Source organism: Rhagoletis pomonella, unplaced genomic scaffold, assembly GCF_013731165.1.
Source record: "Rhagoletis pomonella isolate Grant_MI unplaced genomic scaffold, Rhpom_1.0 Rhpom_scaffold_00003, whole genome shotgun sequence".
Taxonomy (NCBI): Eukaryota; Metazoa; Arthropoda; class Insecta; order Diptera; family Tephritidae; genus Rhagoletis; species Rhagoletis pomonella.
This window is the reverse complement of record NW_023458557.1, coordinates 66,229,389-66,256,905: the sequence shown is the minus strand read 5'-3', so window position 1 is coordinate 66,256,905 and position 27,517 is coordinate 66,229,389. Positions and strand designations below refer to the sequence as shown.

At 34.8% G+C, this 27,517-nt stretch overlaps 2 protein-coding genes across 3 annotated transcripts in view; one reads left to right on the top strand and one right to left on the bottom strand.

Moving 5' to 3' along the window:
• LOC118735370 (carbonic anhydrase) overlaps window positions 1–1,999 on the bottom strand; it is an 89,098-nt gene extending 87,099 nt beyond the window's left edge. Inside the window, exon 1 of the mRNA XM_036465085.1 lies at window positions 1,519–1,999. Within this exon, the coding sequence (XP_036320978.1) occupies window positions 1,519–1,552 (34 nt within the window). The 5' untranslated portion in view covers window positions 1,553–1,999. The remainder of the gene's footprint in view (window positions 1–1,518) is intronic.
• LOC118735369 (inhibitor of growth protein 5) overlaps window positions 1–27,517 on the top strand; it is a 157,548-nt gene that overhangs the window by 91,834 nt on the left and 38,197 nt on the right. The window lies entirely within an intron of this gene.

The following is a 27,517-nucleotide window of genomic DNA, read 5'->3' as shown; positions in this document are numbered from 1 at the left end:
ATAAAAAACAGAAAAGTGCTTTCTAATATTGATCGCCCCTCGGCAGGCAATGGCCAACTTCTGTATATTCGGACATGAAAAACAGCTTCTCATAAAACTGCAATCGTCGTTAGTAGTCGGCATAAAATTTTAGGCTCCTCCCATTTGTGTGACAACATCATGGCGCACGCCACAAATCGGAGGAGAACCTCGGTCAAACACTAACATTTGTATGTATGTATGTTTAAGCGCCAATCTAATATTATTATTACACTTAGCACATAAGAGAAAAGACTGGTGTGATATGTTGAGCCGAGCAAAATCGCTTAAGCGGTTAGAGTAGAGCTCCGCAAAAGGCATTTTAGACGCTCCACACTTTTCAGGCTTTTAGAACTTTATTCAGCTATAAGTTGCATATGTCGGCGCGAGCGCTGAAAGCCATAACTTCTAAAGGGCTTGGAGTGGAGTTTTACTTTAGAGTAGGGCTCCAAATTGCGGCCTTGTGCAGTCATATCTAGCAAACAACTTGAACGAATTTTTTAAAATCGTTTAACCACAAGCAGTTTCCCTAACATATCGTCAGCTGGGAGGAAGACCGACCTATCTCGGCAGCCAGTACGAAAACGCCCTATCTCAGAAAAATTCTCAAACTTTTCAATATATTTTAAGTTGAGATAGGGCGTATTGAACCAAATTCTGAGATAGGGCGTTTTTGAATCAAATTCTAAAATAGGGCATTCTTCAACCAAATTCTGAAATAGGGCGTTCTTCAACCAAATTCTGAAATAGGGCGTTCTTGAAAAGTTTTCTGAGAAGGGCGTCTTCGAACTGGCTGCCGAGATAGGTCGATCTTCCACTCAGGTGTCGATATGTAGTATTCTTAGTGACCCTCCCTAATATGCATGCATATGAACATATCCATATACATACATATGTATGTATGCTTACAAAAACATTTAAGCACATGCAATAAATATACATACATACATATATACGCTCCCAAGTCGGGTTTATGCAATGATCGGGCGTTTAATGCCATAGAAGTGAAATCGGCGGCATTGCAGCGTGCATTATGCGCCGACTAGCTATTGAGCGTACAAATTATAATCACTTTGCACAATCGCACGCGACGGGCGCGACATGTAAGATAACGTGTGAGCGAATGCTTCAGACTTTTGCCTTTCTTCCAATAAGCAAGCTTCTGATTGTTTGCCTTAAGTACATGCTTTACTTCCATATCGACGGTGATACTCCAAAACGGTCTATGTCTATTAGTACCCTTGACACTTATGTAGATGGTATCTTACTTGCAAAGGAATGCATCTGCAAATCGTTCCACCCTAATAAACGAATGTCAAAACTGTCTATCTTTGGCTGATGAAGACTAACGTTTGCTAGAAGCGGTCAGATACAGATAACAGATCAGTCAAGCACCAGAGGTAATAAGAGACATGGAACGTTTTACAGTATCACCGACGATATGTACAAATTGTACATTTCACACAAATTCATTAATAGATCTGTAGAGATCGGACTTACCATTTTCAGCGGTGTAACCCCAGTGTGAGCTCATGTTTTCTGCGTTCTGAGGGTGTAGATTTTTTTTATTTAAATGCCCTGTTTATAATTCAGACACTTTCCCAAGCTGAGCAACAAAAAATTGCTTCGGCAATATCAAGAATGTTTAACCGCAATAAATAACAGTAATAATAGTGTAAATAATGACGGCGAAATAGTCGACTGATTTTTTTTTTGATGATCTGTTGTTTATTTGAGAGCAGCCGTAAGTCAATTGAATTGCTGTATGACAGTTAGTGAGCTTTAAAAACGCGTTTGACTCTTGCCAGTTGGCAGGTGTGTATGTACCGTGATCAATGGAAAGTATATGGAAGTAAAAAGCCGCGTACTGATGAGCGACGGAACATGAAGAATGTTAAGACGTCTCGCACGTTTGTCTGCCTAAAGAAGACTGTTGAGTGCGAGGTCTGGTTGCCTGCTGTTTGCTTGCGCCGAAACTGAAATGAATTAAACTAAGCTAGCTACCGAGCCAGTCAGCCAATCGGCTAGTCTTATAGTCAGATAGTCTGGCGTTTGTTTGAGCGTTGAAATAGTGCACAATTTCAGAATGAAACTACTAATGAACGAGTACTACTAAGCTTACACATATGTATGTATGTACTGATCTATATATTCAGGTATCTACATATGTACGTATTATGCATATAGGAATCTGTATGTCAGTACAATACAAATACGGACGGAAATGCGAATGAATAACAAAATGACAGACTGCTTTTTCCCCCAGAAAGTCTGAAATTAACTTGCGCAGCAGCAGCGACTTTTTCCAAAATGCATTCGCATTGGTCGCATGCAGTAAAGTTTACTGAGAAGTTTCGAAAACAACAGCTGAGAGCGTCATCAAGAACGTTGATGTTAAAGTTAACGCCAATGCGGCTGAGCGCAATCGTAATTATACCATTCACGCAATGCAATATTTACATACGCATACATACATACACACATTGCTCTCTATACACAGTGGTCGAAAAAATTATAGCCGCGCCATATATTGACAAGTTTAAACATATACTTTTTTTTGTTATTTAATTTAAGTTATTGTTTTATAAAAATATAGTTCATTCTTTAACAAAAAATGAGTAAATCCAAGGTTAAAACTGTGTATAATATTTAAAAAAATTCAACAAACTTTCGTAATAACTTCGATCTTTTTAATTAGATTTCTTAGAAATATTTTGAGCGTGCAGTTTTGTAACCCATTGGATTCTATTTTCTCGAATAAAATGCCAGTTTCAAATTGCTAATCGCGCGGTTGACCGAAATGGAAGCAAACAATAATTCGAATTTATTATAAGAATAATTCAAATTTAAAAGGGGATGTATAAAGAAAGCCAGCCTTTTTTCACTTCGCGTCAAATGAATTATACGTTTATACCTGTTTTCTAACCGATGTGAGAATTAAAAAACCGATTTGAAAACAAATTCGAGTCAACACACTTTTGAATTTCTGAGCGTATTGAAATTTGGTTTATGCTTACGTTTTGAATCACGGCGAAGTGGGTTAAAGCGCTTTATGTGTCGGTATAAACAAGGTATATCACAACATGATCGATTTGGTTTCTCGTTTTTCGATCCGGAGACAGCCACGTAGCTCCTTAGCCCGTATCTGCGTACGCTCATAACCACTGTGTATAGAGAGCTATGAGTGTATGTATGTATGTATACTGAGAATCTTTCTGGCTGCCGTCCCTAAATTGGAGCGCTGAGCGTTGTGTTTTCTATTTGTCAACGAGTGTCAGTGCGGTATCCCTAAATCAACGCGACGTTATTTTTGAGGTTTTGCTTATTTCCTCTCGTTTTTGTTCTCGTCTCCTCATTCACTTTTTGTCCTTTCTCTTTCTTTCCGTCTTCTGCATCCAACTTCAACACGTAACCCCCTGTCAAAAATTAAAATTCCATTTGCTCGGCGCTAACGCCGCGCTATTGTGGGACGTTTCATACAAATTGTATGGGCATAAAAATTTTTGGCAGTAAGAAATCTAATAAAAGGGCTCGAAATTTTTACAAAAGTTTCTTGAATTCTTTTTAATATTGCACAGAGTTTGAAACTGGGATTTACAAAGGTTTTGTTAAAGAATGAACTATATTTTTATAAAAAAAAATAACCAAAATTAAATAACAAAAAGAATAATATGTTAAAACTTGTCAAAATATGGTGCGGCTATAATTTGTTCGACCCCTGTACTAGGGCTGAGAAAGAGTCTATTATTTTTTTTGCAACTTGTTGGATTCAGTAATTTTGAGAACAATTTTACGAATAAATTCAAATACTGTTTAGACCAGAGGTTCCCAAACTATTTTTTCTCGTAGACCCCTTTCAAAAATTTACTGGTCTCGGTGGACCCCCTGCTGATACATTTCTAAATATTCCCAAAGCCCGTAAAAAAATTAAATGTGAAAATTAGATCTAACAATGTAAATTTGCATGGTGGGTGAATTCAAAAACTAAACTCAGAGTGACCAAAATAAAAGTAAAATATTTTCTTGTGTTCTATTTATAAAAATAATGTGATTACACACTTGTAGATTTAAAAAAAAATAGAGCTCGTAAATACATCAAAATACTCTCTCGCTCGGAAGAGTTATATTTTTTACGAGCACTGCGATCGCTAGCGTTATTTACATTATCTTCACTATAAACTCATCAAATGTTCGCCTCTCTCATGACTTTGCACGTGGAGTATATGTAAAATAGTTTATTTGTGTTAATGGCATCATTTTTATTTTTATCGCTCCGAGTTTTAAAGTGAGGCGAAAAATATTTGTCACATTTTTAAAACACAAAACTTAAAACATCAAAACGGTTACGCTTTTTACGCCAAACTTTTAATTCAGAAACTGACAATAGAGATAATAACGAGTTTAAAAAAGTCGATGACAAATAAACAAGCAAGCAAGAAGCACAAAAAGTGTTCCACCGTCTCATCTTCTTCAAGGCAAGATGGGAAAATGGACTTGTCATTTACGCCTATCACAGTCAGGTGTTTGTTCCGCGTAGTGACCAATCAGCAGTCCAGCAAGTTGTCTGCAGTGTCGTCTGCTCAGTGAGAGCAAAAAATTAGATAAACCTTGTGAGATTGAAGGCAACATGAGTTTTGCCCACCTGCATCCCCTCGATGCCTCTCAGCCATTTCTGAGCGAAGTATTCATCCAGTTTCTGATGTTGGCTTCGGTTGCCGAAGGTGGGAGTGTTCACACTGGTTGCGGACGGCGGAATGCCTGGTCTGAGCCAACTCTGGCCCCAGAGTAAAACAACCTCGTTATGTTCACCATCATATTTTAGTCGAGACTTGCATTGCCGAACTAGTTCGGAAGTACTTAAATACAGGGCTGGTCAATGCCTTAAGTGCAGCTTGGTTGTCACTGCAGTCACGTAACCTCCTTCCCCTCCACCCTTAGTCCATGGCTTTGAGTAATGCAATTACCTCAGCCTGGAAGTCCGAAGCATATTCCCCTACAGAAAAGTGAAGCTTATCTCCATTAAACTCGAAAAAGACCCCAGATCAAGACCCATAGTCAGTTTTGGAGTCATCAGTGAAGAATCGACAATGTATGAGTCCGGTCTCAGCGATGGAATCAAACCAGCATTCAGTCTCAAGCAACTCAACATTATAGAATCTCTTCAATAAAGGCGTACTATCCTGTAGCATTAAAAAGACACAAGTGCTTAAATCTCTGCCGCCAGCAATTTTCGCCGCGCCCCACTCATTGTCATACCAGCGTCCGGTTCTTTTTAGTCTGCAGGTGGCCATTAAGGCATCCCCACGTTTGAAAACACAAAGTGACGGTAAGTGCAGCAATGCCTCAAGAGCACTATACACCACTAAAAAAATTTAAGTTAAATAAAGAGGCTATCAAGGAACCATTTTGGTTCTTTATATCGAAACCAGATAAAACTCCGTGGACCCCTATTTACAACTCATGGACCCCCATATTTTTTTTCACATCACCGTGGACCCCCGTCGAGGCTTCCGTGGACCCCTGGGGGTCCACCTGGACCACTTTGGGAATCACTGGTTTAGACTATCCAGATATCCGGATAACCAAGTGAACGGATATAAACCGATACCAAAATTAAAACTTTGCTGATTGTAAATTTTTGTACAACGTTTGAAACTTGGATTTATAGGGTTTTGTTATACAATGGAACTATATTGTGTATAAAAAACAATAAAAAATAAAGAGTCAAAACTTGTCAATATGTTGTATAGCACAGTGACTCAAACAAGTGCTCATGTGCTGATGTTTATTCCGAATATTCACAATGTTCTTCAAGTTAAAATGTTTTCGTTATTTTTTTATAACAAGTATTTTTTTAATGCAAAAAATCCTCATATAAAGATTTAGAAGTACCGTTAATTCCTTACAATGATTCGAAATAAACGAAACTAGTGTGGGACCACCCTGAAGGTATCACCTTTCCTATAAAAAAAAGAATAATCGAAAAGGGCTCACGTGGTCCACAGTTATGCAGTAATATACATAAAAAAAACTTCGATGAATTGATAACTTTCCGCCTTTTTTTTGAATTCGGTTAAAGATGTTGTTCATTGTAGATCTAGCCGAAAAATAAATAAACAAGCGAATTTCCAAAACTTGTCAATATGTCGGAGTCGCATTGTTATGACAAGCACTGTATACAAATAAGTGCATGCAAATGTACGAGAACACCAGAACTCGTCTGTTATTACTATGTATGTGCTAAAGTCATAATCTTATATTGTTTGTATGTATATTAGGGTCACCCAAAAACTAACCTAATGAATTTATGTCCTTGAAAGGGCCTATTTACTGAGAAGAAAATTCTCCCATTTGGAAATATTTTTATTCCAATTATAAAAGGTGTCGGTGAGCAAATTTTTTTTAATTTCACTTTTATTTCAACATACTTTGATTAAAAGAAAGATATATTTTTTTAATTAATTAAATTAAATTTAATAAAATTTTTAAAAAGTTGGAAATTTCCACGAAAATTTGTTGATTTTTTTTTAAATTGCACAAATTCGGAAACTTGGATTTACACGGGTTTTGTTAAAGAATGAACAAATTTTTTATAAAAAAATAACAAAAGTTCAATGACAACGAAAATAATACGTTAAATCGTTAATCGGTGCAAGTGGCTTTGTAACTTAGCCATGGTTACGCTACAGGAGATTAACAGGTCTATTCTGCGCTGGTAATAAAAAGTTTGTAACCGGTAAATAAAGTTCCTGTCAATTTTTAAACCCTTTTCGCATTCTGTGTACTCTTGTATCCGGTAATTTTTGTTACCATCTCATAAGCTGGTAACAAAGTATTGCCCCGTGAAATATGCAATGCCAGAATTTGCACAGTTCTTCATAGCTGAATCGCTAAATATTTTAACTGCATTACCAATGTACCTAGAATCGCGGTGACAAGAACAGGTAACATTTTTTGGTAATAAAATTTTCCGGTTACAAAATCTTCGGTAACGTGCAGAATAGACCTGTAAATGTAATCCAAATTGAGGCTGCCATTTTTTTGCTCCATTTTCACTATTTATCACCATTAAAATGGGATATTTACCACCAACAATGCAAGCAAATTTTGACAGCTGCTTTTGTTGCATAGCGCCACTTGCGGATACTAAAATTTAGGCTAATCTATTTTTAGCGAAAAGCGGGTCAGAACACCTACAACACCGCCCCTCCCCCCTTTAATACGGCCTTGGTTACACCGTCAACAAAAAAATTTACAAAAAAGTCTTAGCGATATCAGAATTACACTTAATAATACTAAAATTTATCGAATTATTTAACAAATTTCGCTGGGTGAAATTCTCGAGAAAAATATCCCACAAATTTAAGATGTTTCTATAAGGATGCTGTTTCAGGGTTAATAAATCTAGGATCTTGGGCTTTAAGATCTTTAAGTTTTTGTTGAATAAATTTGCAAAATTATTTTTTGTCCCGTATTCGGCTCCCATAAATATGGTCACCGTACCTACATATATGCAATACATTTTGTTCCCGCAGAAACGCCTAAAGTTAAAACGCATTGTTAATATGGGCTACAAAACGTCATATATGTAAATCAATTAGCACCAAAATTAGTCATTAGTTATTGATTAGCACTATTCATTTCAGATTGTATGAACTTAAACGTAAAAGCTCTCGTTAAATTATGACAAAGATGGAAGTTACGAGTAAAGCCTTGCGCGCACACCAACGCGATAGCGCAAACGATAGGGATAGAAATCGAACACAACACGTTTTGCGAATGGAAGCGTGCACACCAAGCGTCAATCGCCGCGATAGATCGCAAGCACTGGCATAAACCGATTCCAGTAAAAATGCATATAGGTAACTGGATTGTCGGTATACGCCAGTGCCCATATGCCAGCATAAATGAAATTGTGTAAATTATTTTTTATTACATATTATTAAATTAATTATTTTTTTTTTATTTTTTTCTGTCAATCAGTGACAGTTCGGACAGGTGCTTTCGAAAAGTAGAAAACAAAAGGATTAGAAAAGAATAAAGCTCCTGTAAAAAAATAAATCAATTGAATTTTTTAAATAATTGTTACATAGTCGCCCCTCAATGGATTCGATCGAAAAAAGTATATAATATCCGCTACACTTTTATCTATAAACCGCAATTTTTTCTAGAGTGGGGTCTCTAATAGTTAAAAAAATATTAAACGATTTCTGAGTGAGGCAAAATGTCCTATACAACAACTATATAACACATACATACTGTTATGAAAACATATAATAGATCTGGGGATATTCGGTTAATCGATGAACCGAATTATTCAAATATGACTGAAGTCGACTACAGTTAATCGGTTAACAATGTTCGAGTTGTCGAATTGTTTATAGTTAAATGGTAAATATTTTTTGGCTCCGTTTTCTGTATAAAAATCTGCAGTCTAGTGATACCAGTCATTTTTTCGAGAATGAGTTACATACATACATATATATGTATGCATAAGGATTTAGATTCAATAAAAAAAGAAATAATTGTAATTTTTTATCAACCTCATCAACAACTTCTTGCAACGCTAACAATTGAGTATCTTTAAAACATTTTAACCGCTTTTATCTTCAATTCATGGACACCGTGGTATTCATTTTACTGGCTTTACTCCAGTCCAGCGTTGGCTTGGTTCACTGGACTAATATTCTATTGGAATAATTTAAATATATATTTTTAATATGTATTTTTAACTGAACTGTGTTCACAAATATCTCATCATTTCAGTTCAACACTTCACGGGGAAGAATAACTTATTGTATGTAAAGCGTCAAATTCAAAGGGCGTTGTTATTTTTTGTGGTTGCGGCTGAGCGGTTTAAAAACACGAATATGTATCTATGTACATTAGACTGCATCACCAAAAAAATTTGCGGTTTTTCCGCCGGGATTTCAAAATCTATTATATTTTAAGACGTTCACCAAAATATTTGGGAAAAATATTAAGATTTAAGTGAGCTGGACCGATTTGAAAATACCTCCAAAAATAAGTTTTTTATGAATAAAAATAGTTTCGTAAAGAACTTTTTGAAAAAAGTCCACTCAGATGACAAATTAGATTAAGCTTAAAAAATCTGCATAAAAATATTTAAAAATCTTTTCAACGGAATCATAAGAATGAGATTTTTGATGCTGTTTTTTCCTTTTTTCAAAGATTGATTTACGAAAAACTTGAATAACTGGCCTAAAACTATTCTGATTTAGACTTATGGGATCTCAGTAGAAAGGTATTTTCACACTGTTTTTATTTCTGTAAAAAAAAATCATTCGTGTCCCAATTTTTTTTTTCAAATACCAACACATCTTAATTCATCTTTGAATGACGTTCGTTCATCCTACCTTTCTCTTTCATACTTTGAATGAGTTTATTAGCAAAGAAATAAAAAGGGTGAGAAAATACCTTTCCACCGACAGCTCTTAAGTCTAAATCAGAAGAGTTTAGGCTCAGTTATTCAAGTTTTTCTTATACCAATCTTTGAAAAAAGTTAAAAAAGCAGCATCAAAAATCTCATCATTACGATTCCGTTAAATTTTTTTTTAAATATTTTTATGCAAATTTTTTAAGCTTAACCCGTTTTGTCGTTTGAGGCGATTTTTTCAAAAAAAATTTTAAGAAACTATTTTTATTCAGAAAAAACTCCAGATTTGGAAGTATTTTGAAATTGGTCCAGCTCACTTAAACCTTAATATTTTTTCGAAATATTTTGGTGGACGTCTTAAAATATAATAGATTTTATAATTCCAATGGAAAAATAGTACCGATTTTTTTTTGTATGGGGAGTGATGCAGTCTAATGTACATACATACAACAACAAACTACATACATATTTAATGCTAATTTGAGTTGGTGGATACATACATATTAGAGTCCAGCGCAAGTGTATTTGCCGCATTTCGTTCAATAAGTACTCCTTGCATCACGATTGAGAGAAATATTCTATCATTCTTGTCCTTGCATTGTACTCTACTCCCAACACATTGTTACTCTTTTTCCGCATACATACCCTACTTGGCGTTGAGAGAGTAAATACTTGACGTACTTGCTATTACTCCACCAAAGTAGTTACTCTACTTTCTCTCATCGCGTACGAGAGATATTTGCTGCTGCCAAAAGGGAGTAGCAAATCTACTCTCTATATACTTGTAGTACGGTAAGTACTTGCGTATTAAATTTCAATTCTGGTTGTTAGCCTACTAGTTGATATCGTTTGCGGCGCTGGTCAGTGAAATTGAAAGAGTAAAAATAGAACATGGAAATTGACGATGTAAGAAAATGTTTACGGCCTTATTTATAAAAAATAACGTAGATTTAGACAGTTGTTTAATGTGACATTTTCATAAAACTTTTCTATTCAAGCAGCTTTTTAAATCTATGTATGTACTTAAATTTTTCTGAAAGTATTATTTCTCGATTCTAATTTTCTATAAAATTATTTGCAGTCATTAACCAACAAATAAGTTGTCAAAAACAATAACTTAAGCAATGCTGCTATACGAAATAAAATTATTAGTGGCAAATCAAAATTTTGAAAAGTGCCGATTTTCACATTCGATAGTTGGACATGGTAGCGACGAGATGTACGAGCATTTTTTTCTTAAGAGCTGCATACTGATTTAAGAAATTTTTTATAGAAGCAAATTTATTTTCCATTTATTGTGCGTAATTTTATATGAATTTTTAATTTTTCTTGAGAGACAACATGTTGGTGTGTACCTTTGAGAGTTGATTTCGACAGCTAATGTATGAAGTCGTTCAGAAGACGCATAACGATCACTGATTTTTTTTAGCAATGGTTGCGCTCAACTGCTGAGCCTTCTGAACCTACCCATTGATAACTTTTTTTTTTTTGATAACACTGCGACAGCTCAAATTGGTATTGAGTAAAACCAAATGCAAGAGATAGTTTTGGAATTTCATTGAATAAATATATTTAATATGAAATTGAAATTTTCACATCAATTTGCGCTATCTTCAAACCCATGGTTTCAATTGTACACATACATATCGTCAGGGCTTTCCCCACAAGTTGGTTTTGCTGCAGTGAAGCGACAGAACAAGTGACGAGAAAAAATATATGCGTACACTTATATATGTATCTATGCACATACGTATCATACGTATACATACATATGTACTTAGGTATGTATATCAGCATTTTAGTTGAAAGTACGTTTTGCTCGTCGCTCTCTTCATCGCTCCACTACATTCCTGTCCTTAGTTTTATTCAGATACCACAAATGCACGATCCAGAAAATTCTTCTATCATTCTTGCCACAAATGTATGTTTTCTTCGAAAATACTCAAGTACTACCAGTAGAGTTCTCTACTGTCAAATACCTTTTACTCGCAGTAGTTGCGGAAGGCAAAGTAAATACTCTACGCGTCTTGCTATTGATCGGTTGTTTACGTACGCTTGCAGAAACTGGTTTATGCTTACTCACACTTGACCCGAACGATGAGAGGAAAGGAGGGAAAGTATTTGCGCGGCGATCGGATGTCTTGTTAGGCCCTTTAAATGGAATTGCGCAGGAGTTTAATACATATCTAGTGTAGAGATCTATATAGTTTTAGTTAGGTTTTATTCTTAAGCCGCAACAAGTATTCAATATCTACACATGTTCAGTTACATATCTATACATACAAATACATATGTATGTGCAAATATTTATGCATAGAGAAAAAATATTTGCTAAATGTCACGTTTTCTTAATTTTTCTATAATCTGGTTAGCTTGCATACTCGATTTGCACACACAAAATAATGTCGTTAAACTAGAAAATTATTTTGCTTTGCTCCAATTGACAAGTGCATCCTAATGCAGAATGTCAATTTTATCAAATTATCACTGCACCCATTCATTGCGCTACCTCAAATCACTGACGTTGTATTTCAACTTAGCGGTAATTTAGCATAGCCATTATATGATGTACGCTAAATTAATTAAGCGCAATTTAATGCTGCTGTGCGAAGTGTGATAAACAATCCAGAATTGTGCTACATCGGTTAAATTACTCTCAATTTGTTTCAATTTAGGGATTACCCTTGGGAGTTCAATTTGCTTTGTGCTTATGTAGATTTTATAAGATAACATACTATGCATATCCATACATACATGTGTATATACTAGGGATGTTGCGAAGGCGGAATTTTAGACATCCGCGGATGCGAATGCGGGTTTTATATCGATCATCATCCTCATCCTTTTTTAATATTTATCTTTATTTTTGCATATTCTTCTTCACCTTTACCTTAAAGTGTTTAAATTTACCTTGATCTTCGTTTTTGCCTGTATCTCTGGGCATCTTTGTTTTTGTTTTTATTCTCAAACCGATAAACCGCTGAGAACCATTTCCATGTGCATTATTCCCTTTGAATTTGACAATCTACTCCCAACCAACCAATTCCAACCCTAATTCTTATGTATCTATCATTGTCTCCATTTTCGTCTTTATCTTCACTTTTGCCTTCTTTTTTTGACTTCATCGTTATCATTTATTTCTTCATCTTCATATCTATCTTTATTTCAAAGCTTAATTTCAAATGCGAAATGCGTTGCAGCAACATCTATACACAAATACGGAAATGTTTAAACGACGGTTTTGGCCGTAATTTTCAACCAATTTTGAAACCATGAAATCTCTGCTCTACGGAAAAATGCCTTTCCAATAATGTTCTTAGTTCTGGAATCGGTTCGGTAGAATCGCTAAACTAAGGCGGACAAAATTTATGTAAGCGTATTAATATATAGACTAGGGTGCCAGTTACTGTCGAAATTCGACAGTTTTTCTAGTTTTTAGGAGCCTTGGAGAGGTTTTCTAACTTAACACGTAGCAAATAACTTAATAAGCATGAATAAATTTCGATAACTATAAACTTCGATGATTCGATAAATTTCGGCAACTATTAGGCCGATATTTTATTTCGATTCCTATCGGAAAATTTCAATTCAGTTACCCTAATTCTTATGTATTTCTCATTGTCTCCATTTTAGCCTTTATCTCCATTTTCGTCTTTATCTTCACTTTTGCCTTGTTTTTTTGTCTTCATCGTTATCACTTGTTTATTCATCTTCATATCTTTATTTGAAAACTTAGTTTCAAATACGAAGTAAAACAAAATACGAAACAGCTTAAATTGAACAGGTTGCAAAAACAAATATACAAATATATATGGAAATTTTTAAACGACGATTTTCAACCAATTTCTAAACTATAAAAACTCTCCTCATCTACAGAAAATTACCATTCCAACGGTGTTTTTGGTTTTGAAATCGGTAAATTTACCTTGGTCTTCATCTTTGTTTTTATCTTTCATATCTTTGCTTTTATCCTTTTCTTTATCTATTCACGTAGATGAGATGAGGTGCGATGACGTGATAAGATGTGACGTGATCTTATGTGATGTGATAGGATGTCATGCCATGTGCTGTCATATACTGTGATGTCAAGTCATGTGATGTCATATTATATGATGTCATGTCACGTGATATCGTGTGAGAACGATTTTTAAAACTCCTAACAGAAGCAGGGCTTACACTACGTCCCGACAAATGTCAGCTACTCGCGACGGAAATCGAATATCTTGGACACATCGTTAATGAAAAGGGAATAATGCCTGGCTTGCAGAAGGTAACCGCTATCAAAAACTTTAAACCACCGTCGAACACTACCGAGGTAAGAAGATTTTTAGGCCTTACCGGTTTTTTTAGAAAATTTGTACGTGAATACTCCGTTATTTCGAAACCACTTACCATGCTATTGACGAAAGCAAATCAAGTAAAATTTACATGGGGCCCTGAGCAGCAGCATGCTTTCGAAACCCTTGTTAACGTCCTTACGCATGAACCAGTACTTGTTTTATACGACCACAACTCCCAACATGGAGTCCATACTGACGCCAGTAGCATTGGATTGGCCGGTGTTCTTTTGCAATAAGTAGCTGGAGGTGAATGGCATCCCGTCTTTTATTACAGTCGCCATTGCACCGATACCGAAAGCCGCTATCATAGCTACGAACTTGAGGTCCTCGCGGTTGTGGAGACTTTAGAACGTTTCCGCATTTACTTGTTGGGTAAACAGTTTCGACTCGTTACCGATTGCTCCGCTATTGCTCACGTAAAAGACAACAAAGAAATGAAACCTAAAATCGCACGCTGGTGGCTCAAACTCCTTGAGTATGACTTTGTGTGCATACATCGCCAAGGAAGTCGTTTACAACACGTCGATGCCCTGAGCCGAATGCCGGATCAACCTGCGAAAGAGGTTGAGCCTGCTGGTATTGTTTCCAATGTAACTGCCGACGTAAACGATTGGCTCCTCACGCTACAACTGCAGGATGAAAAACTAAGGCAACACATAAACATTTTGAATGGTACAATAAAATCACAGCAAGCAAATACAGTAAAAGCAGAGTATCAACTACGTAGTCACCGTGTATACAAGAAAACAACTGATGGTCCTAAATTTGTGGTACCAAAAGATGTACGCTGGCGCATCATCCAGTTCTGCCACGATCAGGCAGGACATACTGCACTAGAAAAGACGCTTGAACGAATTTCACAAACTTGTTGGTTCCCGCAGATGAGGAGGTACGTAAAGAGCTACATCGCAGCATGCATCAAATGCTGTTATCAAACCCAACGTTCCGGAAAAACCGAAGGTACTCTACACATCGATTCAGTTAAACCTATACCTTTCTATCGCATCCATTTGGATCACATGGGTCCTTTCACGCGTAGCAAACGAGGGAACTGCTATGTGTTGGCTATTTCCGACGCTTTTAGCAAATTTTTGATAGTAAAGGCAACTCGCGATACAAAGACAATCCACGTTATTAAAGCGCTTAATGAAATTACATCGTATTTCGTTCTTCCATCTCATATTGTAACCGACAGAGGAACATCTTTCACGTCGAAAGCGTTCGAAGAATTTTGTAACCAAAACAATATACAGCATACGAAAACAGCAGTCCGAGCTCCACGAGCAAACGACCAAGTGGAGCGCGCAAACAAAAGCATTTTGACATATCTACGAACAACCACCGAAAATCCAATAGATTGGGATCTCATGCTGAGAGATCTCCAATGGGCGGTGAACTCTCGCCGAAACACAACAACGGGTTTTAGCCCAAATGAACTCGTTTTCGGTTTCAAATTGCGTGACGTGGTAACTAACCTGCGGCTGTTCACGATGATTTAGACGACGAGACCGCTGCGTTAACTGCTGCTGAAAAACGCAGTCAAGCCGCCGTGAATATTGCCAACGAACGCGAGAAATGGAAACAACGCTTCGGTCAACGTCATCAGAAACCAAAAACTTATGCTGAAGAAGATCTCGTTGTTATTGAGAATGAACCAGCTTCGACGGGTGAATCGCGCAAGCTCGAGCCTAATTATCGTGGGCCATATATCGTACGTAAAGCTTTGGGAAATGACCGCTCAGTATACGCATCCGAAAAAATGAAGCCATGGTGTAGCAACAGTCCCGAGCTTGACTTCGACGATGAAATCGAGGACGATTTAGGCCAGGAAAGGCCGCGTTGTCACGCCACATAATTACATCACTGACAAAATACGACCCTGCTAACCATACTTACACGACAACCTTACGAACATTTTTGAAAAAACGGACAGTCGATTGTTGTAAGACGAGCGTACGAGTACGAGGACGAGCACGCGACGGTTTAACCATTGTACCTAGTAATTTTCATTTACAATTGAATTCAATATACATTATCATTAAAATATAAACTAAGTGTACGTCTATTTTATAAACGGTCATCTTGATACATCGCGCATAGTGAACGCCAAAAATCACAGTGTGCGACACAACCAACCGAATGCCGCTAAAGAAGTTTCACTTCATAAATTCAAGAAATTTTCTTAACCTTTCAGTTACCCTAACTCTTATGTATTTGTCCTTGTCTCCATTTTCGTCCTTATCCTTACTTTTGCATTCTTTTTTTTGACTTCATCGTTATCATTTATTTCTTCATCTTCATATTTATCTTTATTTCCAAGCTTAATTTCAAATACGAAGTGAAACAACATGCGAAACATGTCAAATTGAACATGTTTGCAGCAACATCTATACACAAATACGGAAAAGTTTAAACGACGGTTTAGGCCGTAATTTTCAACCAATTTTGAAACCATAAAAACTAATTCATGTTGGCGTCTTAATATATACATTCTCCATTCTCATTCCTTTGGCTGTTTCAAAATTTGGGGAATCTGTAACTTCGTAAGCGTTTTTCGATTTTAGTTTTTGTAATTAATTTTTAATACTTTCTTCTGCGACGGTTTGAAAAATGTGTGCTTATAGCAAGCTAAATAGGTAGACATGGAAAACAAATTATTATTTTCCAGGAATGAATTTTTTGAACAAAATTCTGTTTTGAAAGTCATGGCTGCCAGCCGAATCGGATCAGAATATTGTAATTTTTTTTAAAAGCACCCCGATTTTTATAAGCATTTGAATCTTAGACAGTTACGTAATTATTTTATAATTAAAGGCCAGACCTATAGCTTTTTAATTATTTTAACATCGATTCTCTTTATGACCAGACGTTGATCATTTCTGCTGGGAACCCCTTTTGAAATAGCTTACTCTTTGACTTTAAATAGCAAAGAAGGGAGACGTAGGGGGACAGTTTTACCACAGAAGTTTTTAGCCAAGGATACAATGTATACCCCTATGAAAAACATTTTGCCTGACAAGTAAAAAAAATTTACCGTTTTTAAAATTTCTGCTAAAAATAAATTCCCCATACAGCCCCATTTGAAATGATTCAAACGAATATATGTAACATCAAAAGCAAACCACGAAAATTTGGTAAAGATTTACTTTTATTAAGCAGTTTTTAAGATTGGTCCAAAAAAATCATAATAAAGAAAGAAACAAATGCAGGTATTTCAAGCACAGAAAAAAAAGAACTATTTTCTTTTTGACGTACGTCAAAGGTCAAGTAGAAGTGGGAACAAGTATGACTGCCTGTAGGGTTTGTATTTGTGTTATTGTCTTTTATTGCATTGTATTAATTTCAACTTTGTAATTTTAGAAATTTTATATTTAAGTGATTTTGTAGTTCAAACATCAAAGAGAAAATTTTATTATTCAAACATTCTTCTTTCAACTGTTAACAACCGAATTTTATACAATATCAAATATTAAATTGAGTTTCTTAAAATCCTTGATATATTCACTACTACATATGTATATGAATAGTTTAAAAATGCCATCAAAACCTTAAATTTCCAATGCAAATGACAAATGAATATACCAAGTTAATCCAAAAATTTTAGAACAAAAAAAAAACAAACAGTTAATGGAATCGATGTTTCACAAAAATCTTTTGCAAAAAAATTACTTTTATAGAAATAAACAAGTTAAACAGTGTTCGCGTATTCAAAATTTGCTAAACTAAAAGAAGATAGGGACTTTTGAATTATTTATTGCAGATTCTATAATCATTGCTAGTATACAGTGAAAAAGAGAGTAAACCTATTAAGCACAGATTGTGTTGAGTTTATTTTTAGTTAATTTACAATTAATCTCCAGTTTTCTTTTTTTAGGGTGTGTCAACTAATAGCCGTATACAATTTTTCGATTCTACCATATTTTTCCCTGAAATATACTGAAATAGATAAAAATGTTGAAATGGTTTGACCCAATTTTTCGGTTGTTAGTTGAAAAGAAAATAGGATAATTTTAAAGGCACATTTGTAGCCATATCTACTTATTTTTATTGAAACAAAGAAGGATGAGATTCTCTTATTATTGAAAGCGTCATGATGTGTTATCGCAAGTAATTTTGAGAAAAATAACTTATTCATTTCGTGGTAATTCACTTCTATTTACGTAAAAAAAAACATATTTCCCATAAAGAGTATTCAATAGTAAAAAAAACTCCAAATCGGGGACCATGCACCAAATGGATAATAAATTACCAAATGGACCACCTATTACTACTGTGAAAGTGATCAGCTGTTTCGAGCATTGCAAGTTTTTGCAAATTTTGCCCTCTCGTTATTTATTCTCATTGATAGCGAATGCTCAGAGTTTTTGCTGCTGATTAATTTTGTCGGGAGATTTCGAAACCACTCCTAGACCCGTTCAATAAAAAGGTGGCTATTTTTATCCAGAAAAAGTCAAATTTACAAGTATGCAGAGTGTGGTATTTCGAAATAACTGTAATGCAGTGGCGTATTTTGACAAGATTGTACCAAAAAAAGTACAATTGTACCATCAATTTCATCCCTGCATCACAATTGCGAGTATAACGCCAACTATAACAGCAACCACAACAGAAGCAACAGCCGCAGAAGCGGCTACAACTAAAACGCGTCGCAGCCAGTGATCGGACTTAAAAAAAACTTGTGTGGTAGAATCTGGAAAAAAATGTGGTAGATTTCAAAAAAATGCTGTAGAACTCAGGTTTTGGATCAAACTTTGTACAAAAATTAAAAAAATTCTGCAAGGTTTCCCCAAAATTGCAAACATTTTAATTAGAATCTAAAAAAAAATAATTTTAGTATAATAAATCGCAAGATTGAAGTTCCTAAAAATTGCGTTGAGTTTTGGCAATTTTTTTTTCTTGACAGTGTAAAGCAGTTTCTTCCATATGAAGATATTTTTCGAACATATTTTGAAAGATTTCTGCAACCATGCGTAGTGCTGCCAGCTTTTCTTTTTATCACATCACGATGTAGCGAATAAATGTGGTACATTCCAGAAACCGCTACTTGCGATTTGTCGATTTTGACAATTCTCAAGTAAAAGTAAACAACGCTTTAGAAACTTTAAACGCACTGAAATTTGCTAATACTTTCACAAAAATCGCCGTTTTTAACATTTTCGCTCAATTTATTAATTTCGCAATTTAACACAATAAAACCACGTTTCCTGTCGAAAAATTGAATACTGAGAAAATTTACTATTTTACAGTTTATTTTATCCTCCCATTCTGCCTGTTATTGGTGTTTAGTGTTGGACAATTTTTGCTCTTAAAATTAAGAAAATTATGTCGAGCAAAAATGAAACTACTCAAAAACGCGAATATGTGGTAGATTTCAGACCTTGTGTGGTAGATGGGGTAGATGCTCAAAAAAGTGGCAGATCTACCACAATGTGGTCGCAGCATAGAATTAAAACAGAAACAACAAACAAACGGCAAAGACGAAGTTTCGTCAGTGATAGCAAAATCAGCTCTAATAAACCTGATCAGCTACATCAACAGAAATCAGTCCACACATCAGCGTTAACGTCAAGAAAATTGTCGGTTTTAGAAATTGTTAGTAGTAGTAGTGGTAGTAGTCACAACACCAGCAGCAGCAGCAGTCTCTCGAGCAAACGTGCGTTGTCCCGTGTAGCTTCGAATAATAGCGGTACTACTACAGAGTGTCCCAGCAAAAAACACGATTACCACAGGAACGAAAGTAGAAACGAGCTAGGCGATGGGAATCGCTTACCCTTTCGCTTCAAGAAGGCCTTATTTTAACATGGGCATGTCATTGGAGGTAAGCCCTTACCCGCAGCATTACCTTCAAACGAAGGGAGAACGCATTGATAAACAGAATCCAGAGAAGCGAACAAAGAATGCCTTACAGAGAAACTAATGTAGAATGCCTAGATAAGTACATACTTATTTATATTAAATTTAAATCAGAAAATGTCTTAAAATATTAAAGTTAATTAAAATTTTTATGAATCAGCTTCTATACAAACATATGTATGTATGTATTTAGGTATTTAGATTTTCTTAAAAATCGGTATGTATACATACATTCATTATTAATTAAGCTTAAAATTGTACTTCCTCACTCTTGTACTTCACTTCATCGACTGACTTCAACTTCGCTGCAAATTGAACAAAGCAAAACATGATTTTTATGCGAGACAAATTTCCACAGAAAGTAACGGTAGAAAAAGAACTTTTGGATATTCATTCTATTTTTCAGCTGACTACGATGCAGCATTCTACTTTGCATTCCCGGGAATGGAGCAAAGAAGCGAAACAAATAAAATATTGTAGGACATTCTACTTTGCATTCCCTGAAATGAAGCAAAGAAGCGAAACAAATAAAATGTTGGAGGACATTCTACTTTGCATTCCCTGAAATGCAGTAAAGCAGCGAAACAAATAAAATATTGTAGGACATTATACTTTGCTTTCCCGGAAATGAAGCAAAGAAACGAATTAAAAAGGAAATATTATAGGACATTCTACTTTGCATTCCCCGAAATGAAACAAAGAAGCGAAATAAATAAAATATTGTAGGACATTCTACTTTGCAATACTAGCAATGCATAAAAGAAGCGAAAAAATTCGAAGGCATTATAACGCTATGCCTTCTAGAACACGTTACCACTAAAAGCGATTACCAATTTTTTGCTGGGGAGTGCTAAAAAAATCGACTAAGATTTACTTGCATCGTTCATCGTGGTACGTAGACATCTCATTGTTGTAAGCATACATTTAAATAAGAGCAGCTGCATAACGTGTGGAGTTGACAAGAGAAAATATTTTGTCTACTTTGCGCCTGTTCACCACTGGCAACAATAACAACGGAAACAAGCCGCAGCAACAACAACGGCAACAAGTAGCAGCTATCAACACGGGTGATAAGCAGCAGCAACAACGACACCAAATCACAGCAACTGGCACAGCAGCCGCAGCAACTATCAGGTCGACTGTACTACTAATATCAGCAGTTTCAAAGCACAGTGGCACAAGCGCAGAGCTGTATCTTTTTATCTAATATTTTTGACAAATATATATATATTTTTGTTTTAATAAATTGTAAATACTCCTTAAAGAGATTATTTGAAGTTATATAATGTTTCGTTCACCACCACGCGACACACATACATTTACACGGGCTGATAATTCCCTGCAGGGAAACCGCGGACTAGTGAATCAAATTTCTAGTTTCGTACTAGGTCTTTATCGCCAAAAAGGAACTAGTCCGATGGGAACTAGATCCCCACCAGTCTAAAATCGGCGAAAAGTGGTACTTTTAAAAACTTTTTCAGTTTTTTCACTAGAAATCTATATCTAAAGTGACGAATTTAGAAATGGTTCGGAACTATAGAAAAAGGGATCCAGAACGAACTAAATCTTATTTGTCGAATTTAGAACAATTTCGGAACTACCGAATAAGGAATACTTTACATATATATGTGTTCGGCGAACTTTTCGTTCAAATACGCTTCTATTCTGTGCTTCGCAGATGCTTTTTCATAGCTTGGTAATACAAAACTAACATTTGTGTTAACATTTCAACATCTTGGGACCGCCTGGAATATAAGAAATAACAGCGAGCACCTCTGAAAACTCAGCTTCAGCTAAAGGTATGTAAACGTACATTTCCCTGTAGGGATAACACGAACTAGTGAACCAGATTTCTAGTTCAGTACTAGTTCTTTATTGCCAAAAACGACCCAGCCGATAGTAACTAGTTCCGCACCAGTCCAAAAGCAGTGAAATGTGGTACTTTCACTAAACTATTCTCTTTTAAATTTTAAAAGCAGGGAAGGTAATCATTATGAGTAAAATAATTTAAACAGCATTTAATCATTATTTTATGAATTATTATTGAGTTTTATTTTTTCGCTCAAACGGAAATAATTATTATTTGATTTTTATTTTTGGGATTTCAAATAATGATTATTTTATGACTTTTATTTTTTTACGCAGAGATTATCATTAATTTTCAGTTTTATTTTTCCACTTAAAAATAATGATAATTTATAAAACTGAAAAGGCCATAAAGACGCAGCCTACTGAAATTTTTACCTGAAAAGTTTTGGTTTTATTCCTTTTATAAGGGTGCGGCTACCTCCCAAAAGGATATGTCGGTTATCACGCTGGTATAGTTTTTAAAATGATTAATAATCATTATACTTAGTGATTCCATAAACAAAGGCCAAGATCCTGAAGGACAATTGAGAAAGGCAATGCAGTTGCAGAAACAGAGGCATTTAAAAAAATTGTCAAAATAATTACCACTTTCTCACTAAATTTATTTAAAAATGCAGGCCACCAGAGCTACCTATTTTGTAAGACAAATTAAGTTTTTTTATGCAATCCACCACAGCTACGTTAATACAGTCAGTCAATAAAGTTTAGGTACAACGAATTTTTTACAATACGGGCAACTATTTTTTTAATATTTTAGTTTTCGGTAATTTTTTATAAAAATATGGTCAATTCTACAACAAAATCCCCAAAAATCAGAGTCCCAAACCTTGTGCAAAATTTAAGAAAATTCTGCAAAATTTCATTAAAATAATTCACTTTCTATTTACGCTCTCTATAAAAAGTTTTTTAGTCCATTCAATTTTAGTATAATGAAGTGCAAGTGTGAGGAAGCAAAAAAAAATTGCTAAATATCAATGGTAAGTCCTAGCTACATCAAACTTGCACTTTGTTATACTAAAATTGAATGGGCTAATAACTGAGTACTTAACTTTTTTCCAAAGAGTGTAAATTGCAATACTTGGATGGAAATTCGCAGTTTTTTTTAATTATGCATAAGGTTTGGAACTCTGATTTTTGGGGTTTTTGGTGTAGAATTAACCATATTTTTATAAAAAATTAGGGAAAATAAATTATTTAAAAAATAGTTGTCGGTATTGTAAAAACTTCACTGTACGTAAACTTTATTGACTGACTGTATATCTTATTTAAGTTAAGTACGACAAAAACTTTGGAAGTACTTCATATACATATAAGCTTAAAAAGAACTGAATTTATTTAAAAATCAATATGCTTAAATTTAGACAAGTAAGACAGAGTGAACTAATATTTTTACTTTTAAGCAGAACGCACTTTTTTTTACTTACTACTTCAGTTTAATACTACTACTACTACTAATGTGGTTTATAAATTTTTAATAAATGCGTTTAAACATTTGTGATTGTATTGTCCTTCCTTCAACCGATCGTATTTAATTTAGAAGGGAAATGTTTCGACAAGCCTGATTAGAAATGTAGATCTAAGGTGACGAATGTATAACAGGTTGGGAAGTATAAAAAATGGATGCAGATCGCACTAGATCTCATCTTTTCGAATTGGGAACTGGTTTGGAACTAAAGAAAAGGGGATGCAGAGCGAACTAGATCTCATCTGTCGAATTTGGAACTGGTTCGGAACTATAGAAAAAGGGATGCAAAACAAACTAGATCTTATCTGTCGAATTTAGAACTGGTTCGGAACTAGAGCCAAAGGGATGCAACGGGGGACAATTGACACTTCCTAGGACATCGCAATGTTAAATTCGCCATTCGCTAGCATGCAAAAGAGAATTAACGCGTACTAGTCATGGTTCCAAACGCACTAGAACCGAACCAGTTCCACACTAGTTCGTTTCCCTACAGGGTTCTTACAATCATTCAAACAAATTTAATTTCAAATTGAAAACACATTTCTTCCAAAATAACTTAAAATCGCACACACAGAAGAACCAAAAAGATTGAAAATCATGATACTTTTTTCTTTCGTCTGTCGATTTTAGAACTGGTTCGGAACTATAGAATTTAGGACTAGTTCGGAACTATCGAAAATGGGATGCAGCGGGGGGCAATAGACACCTCCTAGGACATCGCCATGTTAAATTCGCCAGTTGCTTGCATGCAAAAGAGATTTATCGCGAACCAGTACTGGGTCTAAATGTACCAGAAGCGCACCAGATCAGAATTAGAGATTTTCCCCACAGGGTTTAAATGAATCGCTTATCGCTTTGCAAAACAACTATTTTCAAGAGGAAATAGGAGATCCTTATGCTAGTCAGAATAATAATGAGGTTTATGCAACCTCAGTCAAGCTTCCACAGGTTTGGACAAGTTGTCCAGAAGCTTGGTTTGTACATACAGAAATGCAATTTAACATGAAAAACATTACACAAGATACTAAAAAATATGAACACACAATCACAGCGCTTCCGCAAGAAGTCATAGTTACGATATTAGATGTCATTCAAAATCCTCCGCATAACAACAAGTTTTCAGAACTAAAGAAAATCTTAATTGAAAGGCATTCTTTAAGCGAAAATAAAAAATTGGATACAATTTTCTCAGATTCTCTGAACTATATCGGTCGCTCATGCTGCTTGCAGGTTCCAATTTTAGTCAAAATATTTTAAAGAAGCTTAGGCTGAGAAAACTGTCCAAAAATCTTAGTGCGATATTAGCTAGTTCAGGTACCAATGATATAAATGAATTGGTGAAGCTAGCCGATAATATTTGGGAAGCGGTTAATAAAACCGAAATATCGGCTATGGATAGTTTTCAAAATTCTAAATCACAAGACACAATTATTCAGAATTTAGTTAAAACGACAAATCTTATGTTCGAAAATTTTCAAAAACTTTCCTTTGAATTAGATTCTATTAAGCAACGAATTAATAAAAATTCTAGATATAGATCATTTAATAGGAATTGTTTTAGAAGTCCATACAGAAGTAGATCAAAATCTCGTGATAGTCAAAATTGGTTATGTAGATACCATTACAAATTTGGTGATACGGCTCAGAAATGTCAACAGCCTTGTGCTTTTTCTAAAAACAAAAATTCGCCAAACTAGAGTCAGTTTGAAAATATTTTGAATTGGGTTGCACCTATTTGATAAGTCTAATTGAACTATTTTTTATATGAAATATTAACGATGGATGTCAAATGAAAGAGCTTCAAGAAATACTTTGTTTGACAATTTAGAATATTTTTGATATATTTGAGGGATGCCCCAGTTTAAAGGGCTAAACTAAAATTATTTAATAAGTTAAATGAATTACTAACCGATGGTTATCAATGGAAATGGGTTTAAAATCTTTTATTTAAGAAAAATATTTAGGAGGATTGCCACGTGTTTAAAAAATAAATTTCCACTTAATTCATCAGTTACATGAAATATTTATAACAATGTCAGAAGAAAAATATTTGAGGAAATTTTAGTTCGAAAATAATTTTTAAGAGGGTTGCCACCTGTTTTGTAAGTGGTATTTCGTTTAATTGTACATAAGTTACATGAAAGAACGAGTGTTAAGAAATCTTTAAGCTGAACATTTGGTTTTTTTGTTGAAAAAATTAAGCTCAAATTATTTAATAAGTTAAATGGATTGTCAAAAGATGGGTATCAATCGAAATGGGAAAATAATTAATTTCTAAACTGTATTTGGGAGAGTTGCCATGTGCTTATAAAATTTAATTCATCAGTTAATTGAAATATATATAACAATGCCAGGCGAAAGATTTTAGTTTGAAAATACTTTTAAAGGGGTCGCCACCTGTTTGAAAAGTCGAATTTGTTTTACTTATACGAAAGATACATAAATGAAATATCGAAATATTAGTGTCAAACGAAAGAGTTTTAAGAAAACTATTATAGGCTGATAATATTTCTAATTAGAGTTGCCACCTATTTTTTATTTTATTTTTTTTGAAGGTCATAAGATCTGCACCGTTATTTCGAATTTCCAAAATGAGAATTCAAATTAAAGAACTGGGATTCTATATAGATGTGCACAGGTTTTATTTTTTTAAGTTACAGGGAGATCTAAAATTTGACGAAATGAAAACCGACACCATGCGAGACCTCTCATCACTGAGAAATGGTTTAGATTAATCATTAGGAATATTTTTAGAGGTTTTTGAATAGGGTTTCACATGTTTAAAAAATTTAATTAAATGTTGGCGATTTGAGGCCATGGTAAGGCCTACCACCAAATTCCAATGGCAGAAGAGGATATCTATAAAACTGCAATAACGACGCCTTTCGGTATGTATGAATTTATACGAATGCCTTTCGGACTAAGAAATTCAACGCAAATTTTGACTTATTAATGAAGTAGTTAGTGGTTTAGATTTTGTTTTTACATATGTTGATGATCTATTAGTTGCAAGTGAAAATGAAGAACAGCATTTTAAAGATCTCCGTATACTTTTCCAACGCCTAACAGAGTACGGGTTAAATATCAAACCAAGTAAATATACTTTCCTTACAAGTGTTGACTTTTTGGACATAATGGGCCTTATGCATAAAAAGTGAGCTTAAGCTCAGACTCAATTTTTGCACGGAAGGGGTGAGCTCAAGCCCAAGAGTTTGTACTGAAAATCGAGTCGGAGCTTAAGCTCACTTTTTATGCATGAGGCCCAATATTTCAGGGGCGGGAATTAGACCCTCTGACGAAAAAGTGATAGCTATTCGTAGTTTTGAAGGTCCAATATCTATTAAACAGGCGCAGAAATTTATAGGCATTCTAGAGCGCATTTGACAGGGAGTTGCTAGCTATTTATTTGAACATTAAACGTTTTCGCTATTTTTTAGAAGGACGACAATTTACAGTTTTTACAGATCACAAGCCTTTGATATTTGCTTTGAGTTCGAAGACCGAACGTAGTCCAAGACAAACTAGACATATGGAATTCATTGCACAATTTACTAATGACATACGGTATATTTAAGGACAAGAAAATATTATAGCTGACACATTATGTCGAGCTTTCGAAGTTGATGCAATTAAGAATACAGAATTAAATTTCAAAATCTTACAAAATGAACAAGAACAGGACGAGGAACTAAACAAATTAAACTCTGGAGACACATCACATAAACTTAAATTAATTAAAATTCCACTTTTAAATTTTATTATTTGGTGTGAAATGACAGGTTAGAATCCTACACCGTTTGTTCCAAATAGTTTACGCAAGACAGTGTTTAATATGTTACATGACATTACACATCCTGGTACAAAAGCTACAAGTCGTCTAATTATTAAAAAGTGCTGTTGGCCAAAAATGCACAAAGAAATTAATATTTGGTCAAAAGAATGTATAAATTGTCAAAAATTGAAGGTTAATCGTCACACTAAATCTCCAGTAATTAAAATACCGATTCCCAAATTAGATTTCAGCATATTCATTTAGATATTGTTGGACCTCTTCCTATATCGAAAGGACATCGTTACATTTTTACAATAGTTGACAGGTTCACACGTTGGCCCGAGGCATACGCGTTAAAGGACATTTCAGCGGCAGTGGTTGCAAATAAATTTTTCGGAGAATATGTATGTTTCACGTTTTGGGGCACCGTTAAAAATCAGTACAGTTCAGGGTACTTAGTTTATGTCAAAATTGTTTTTGCAACTAACAAAATGGCTTGGTAGTCATCACGTTACTACTTCTGCATATCATCCTCAAGGGAATGGTATAGTAGAACCAGAGAATGTTAATGTAATGAGAAGGCGCAAATGTTAAGTAACATTTTTTCGAGTACTAATTAAAAGATCTGAGATGCGGGAGTTCACCACTGAGATCAAGGAGTTCGCCACACCAATTTTAAGGCACCCTGAAATTGTGCATATGGAAACTGTGCATACGAAATAATGCATATGAAAAAAACCGAAATAATGCATACGAAAAAAAACCGAAATAATGCATATATGCACAGTTTCGGTTGAAAACCG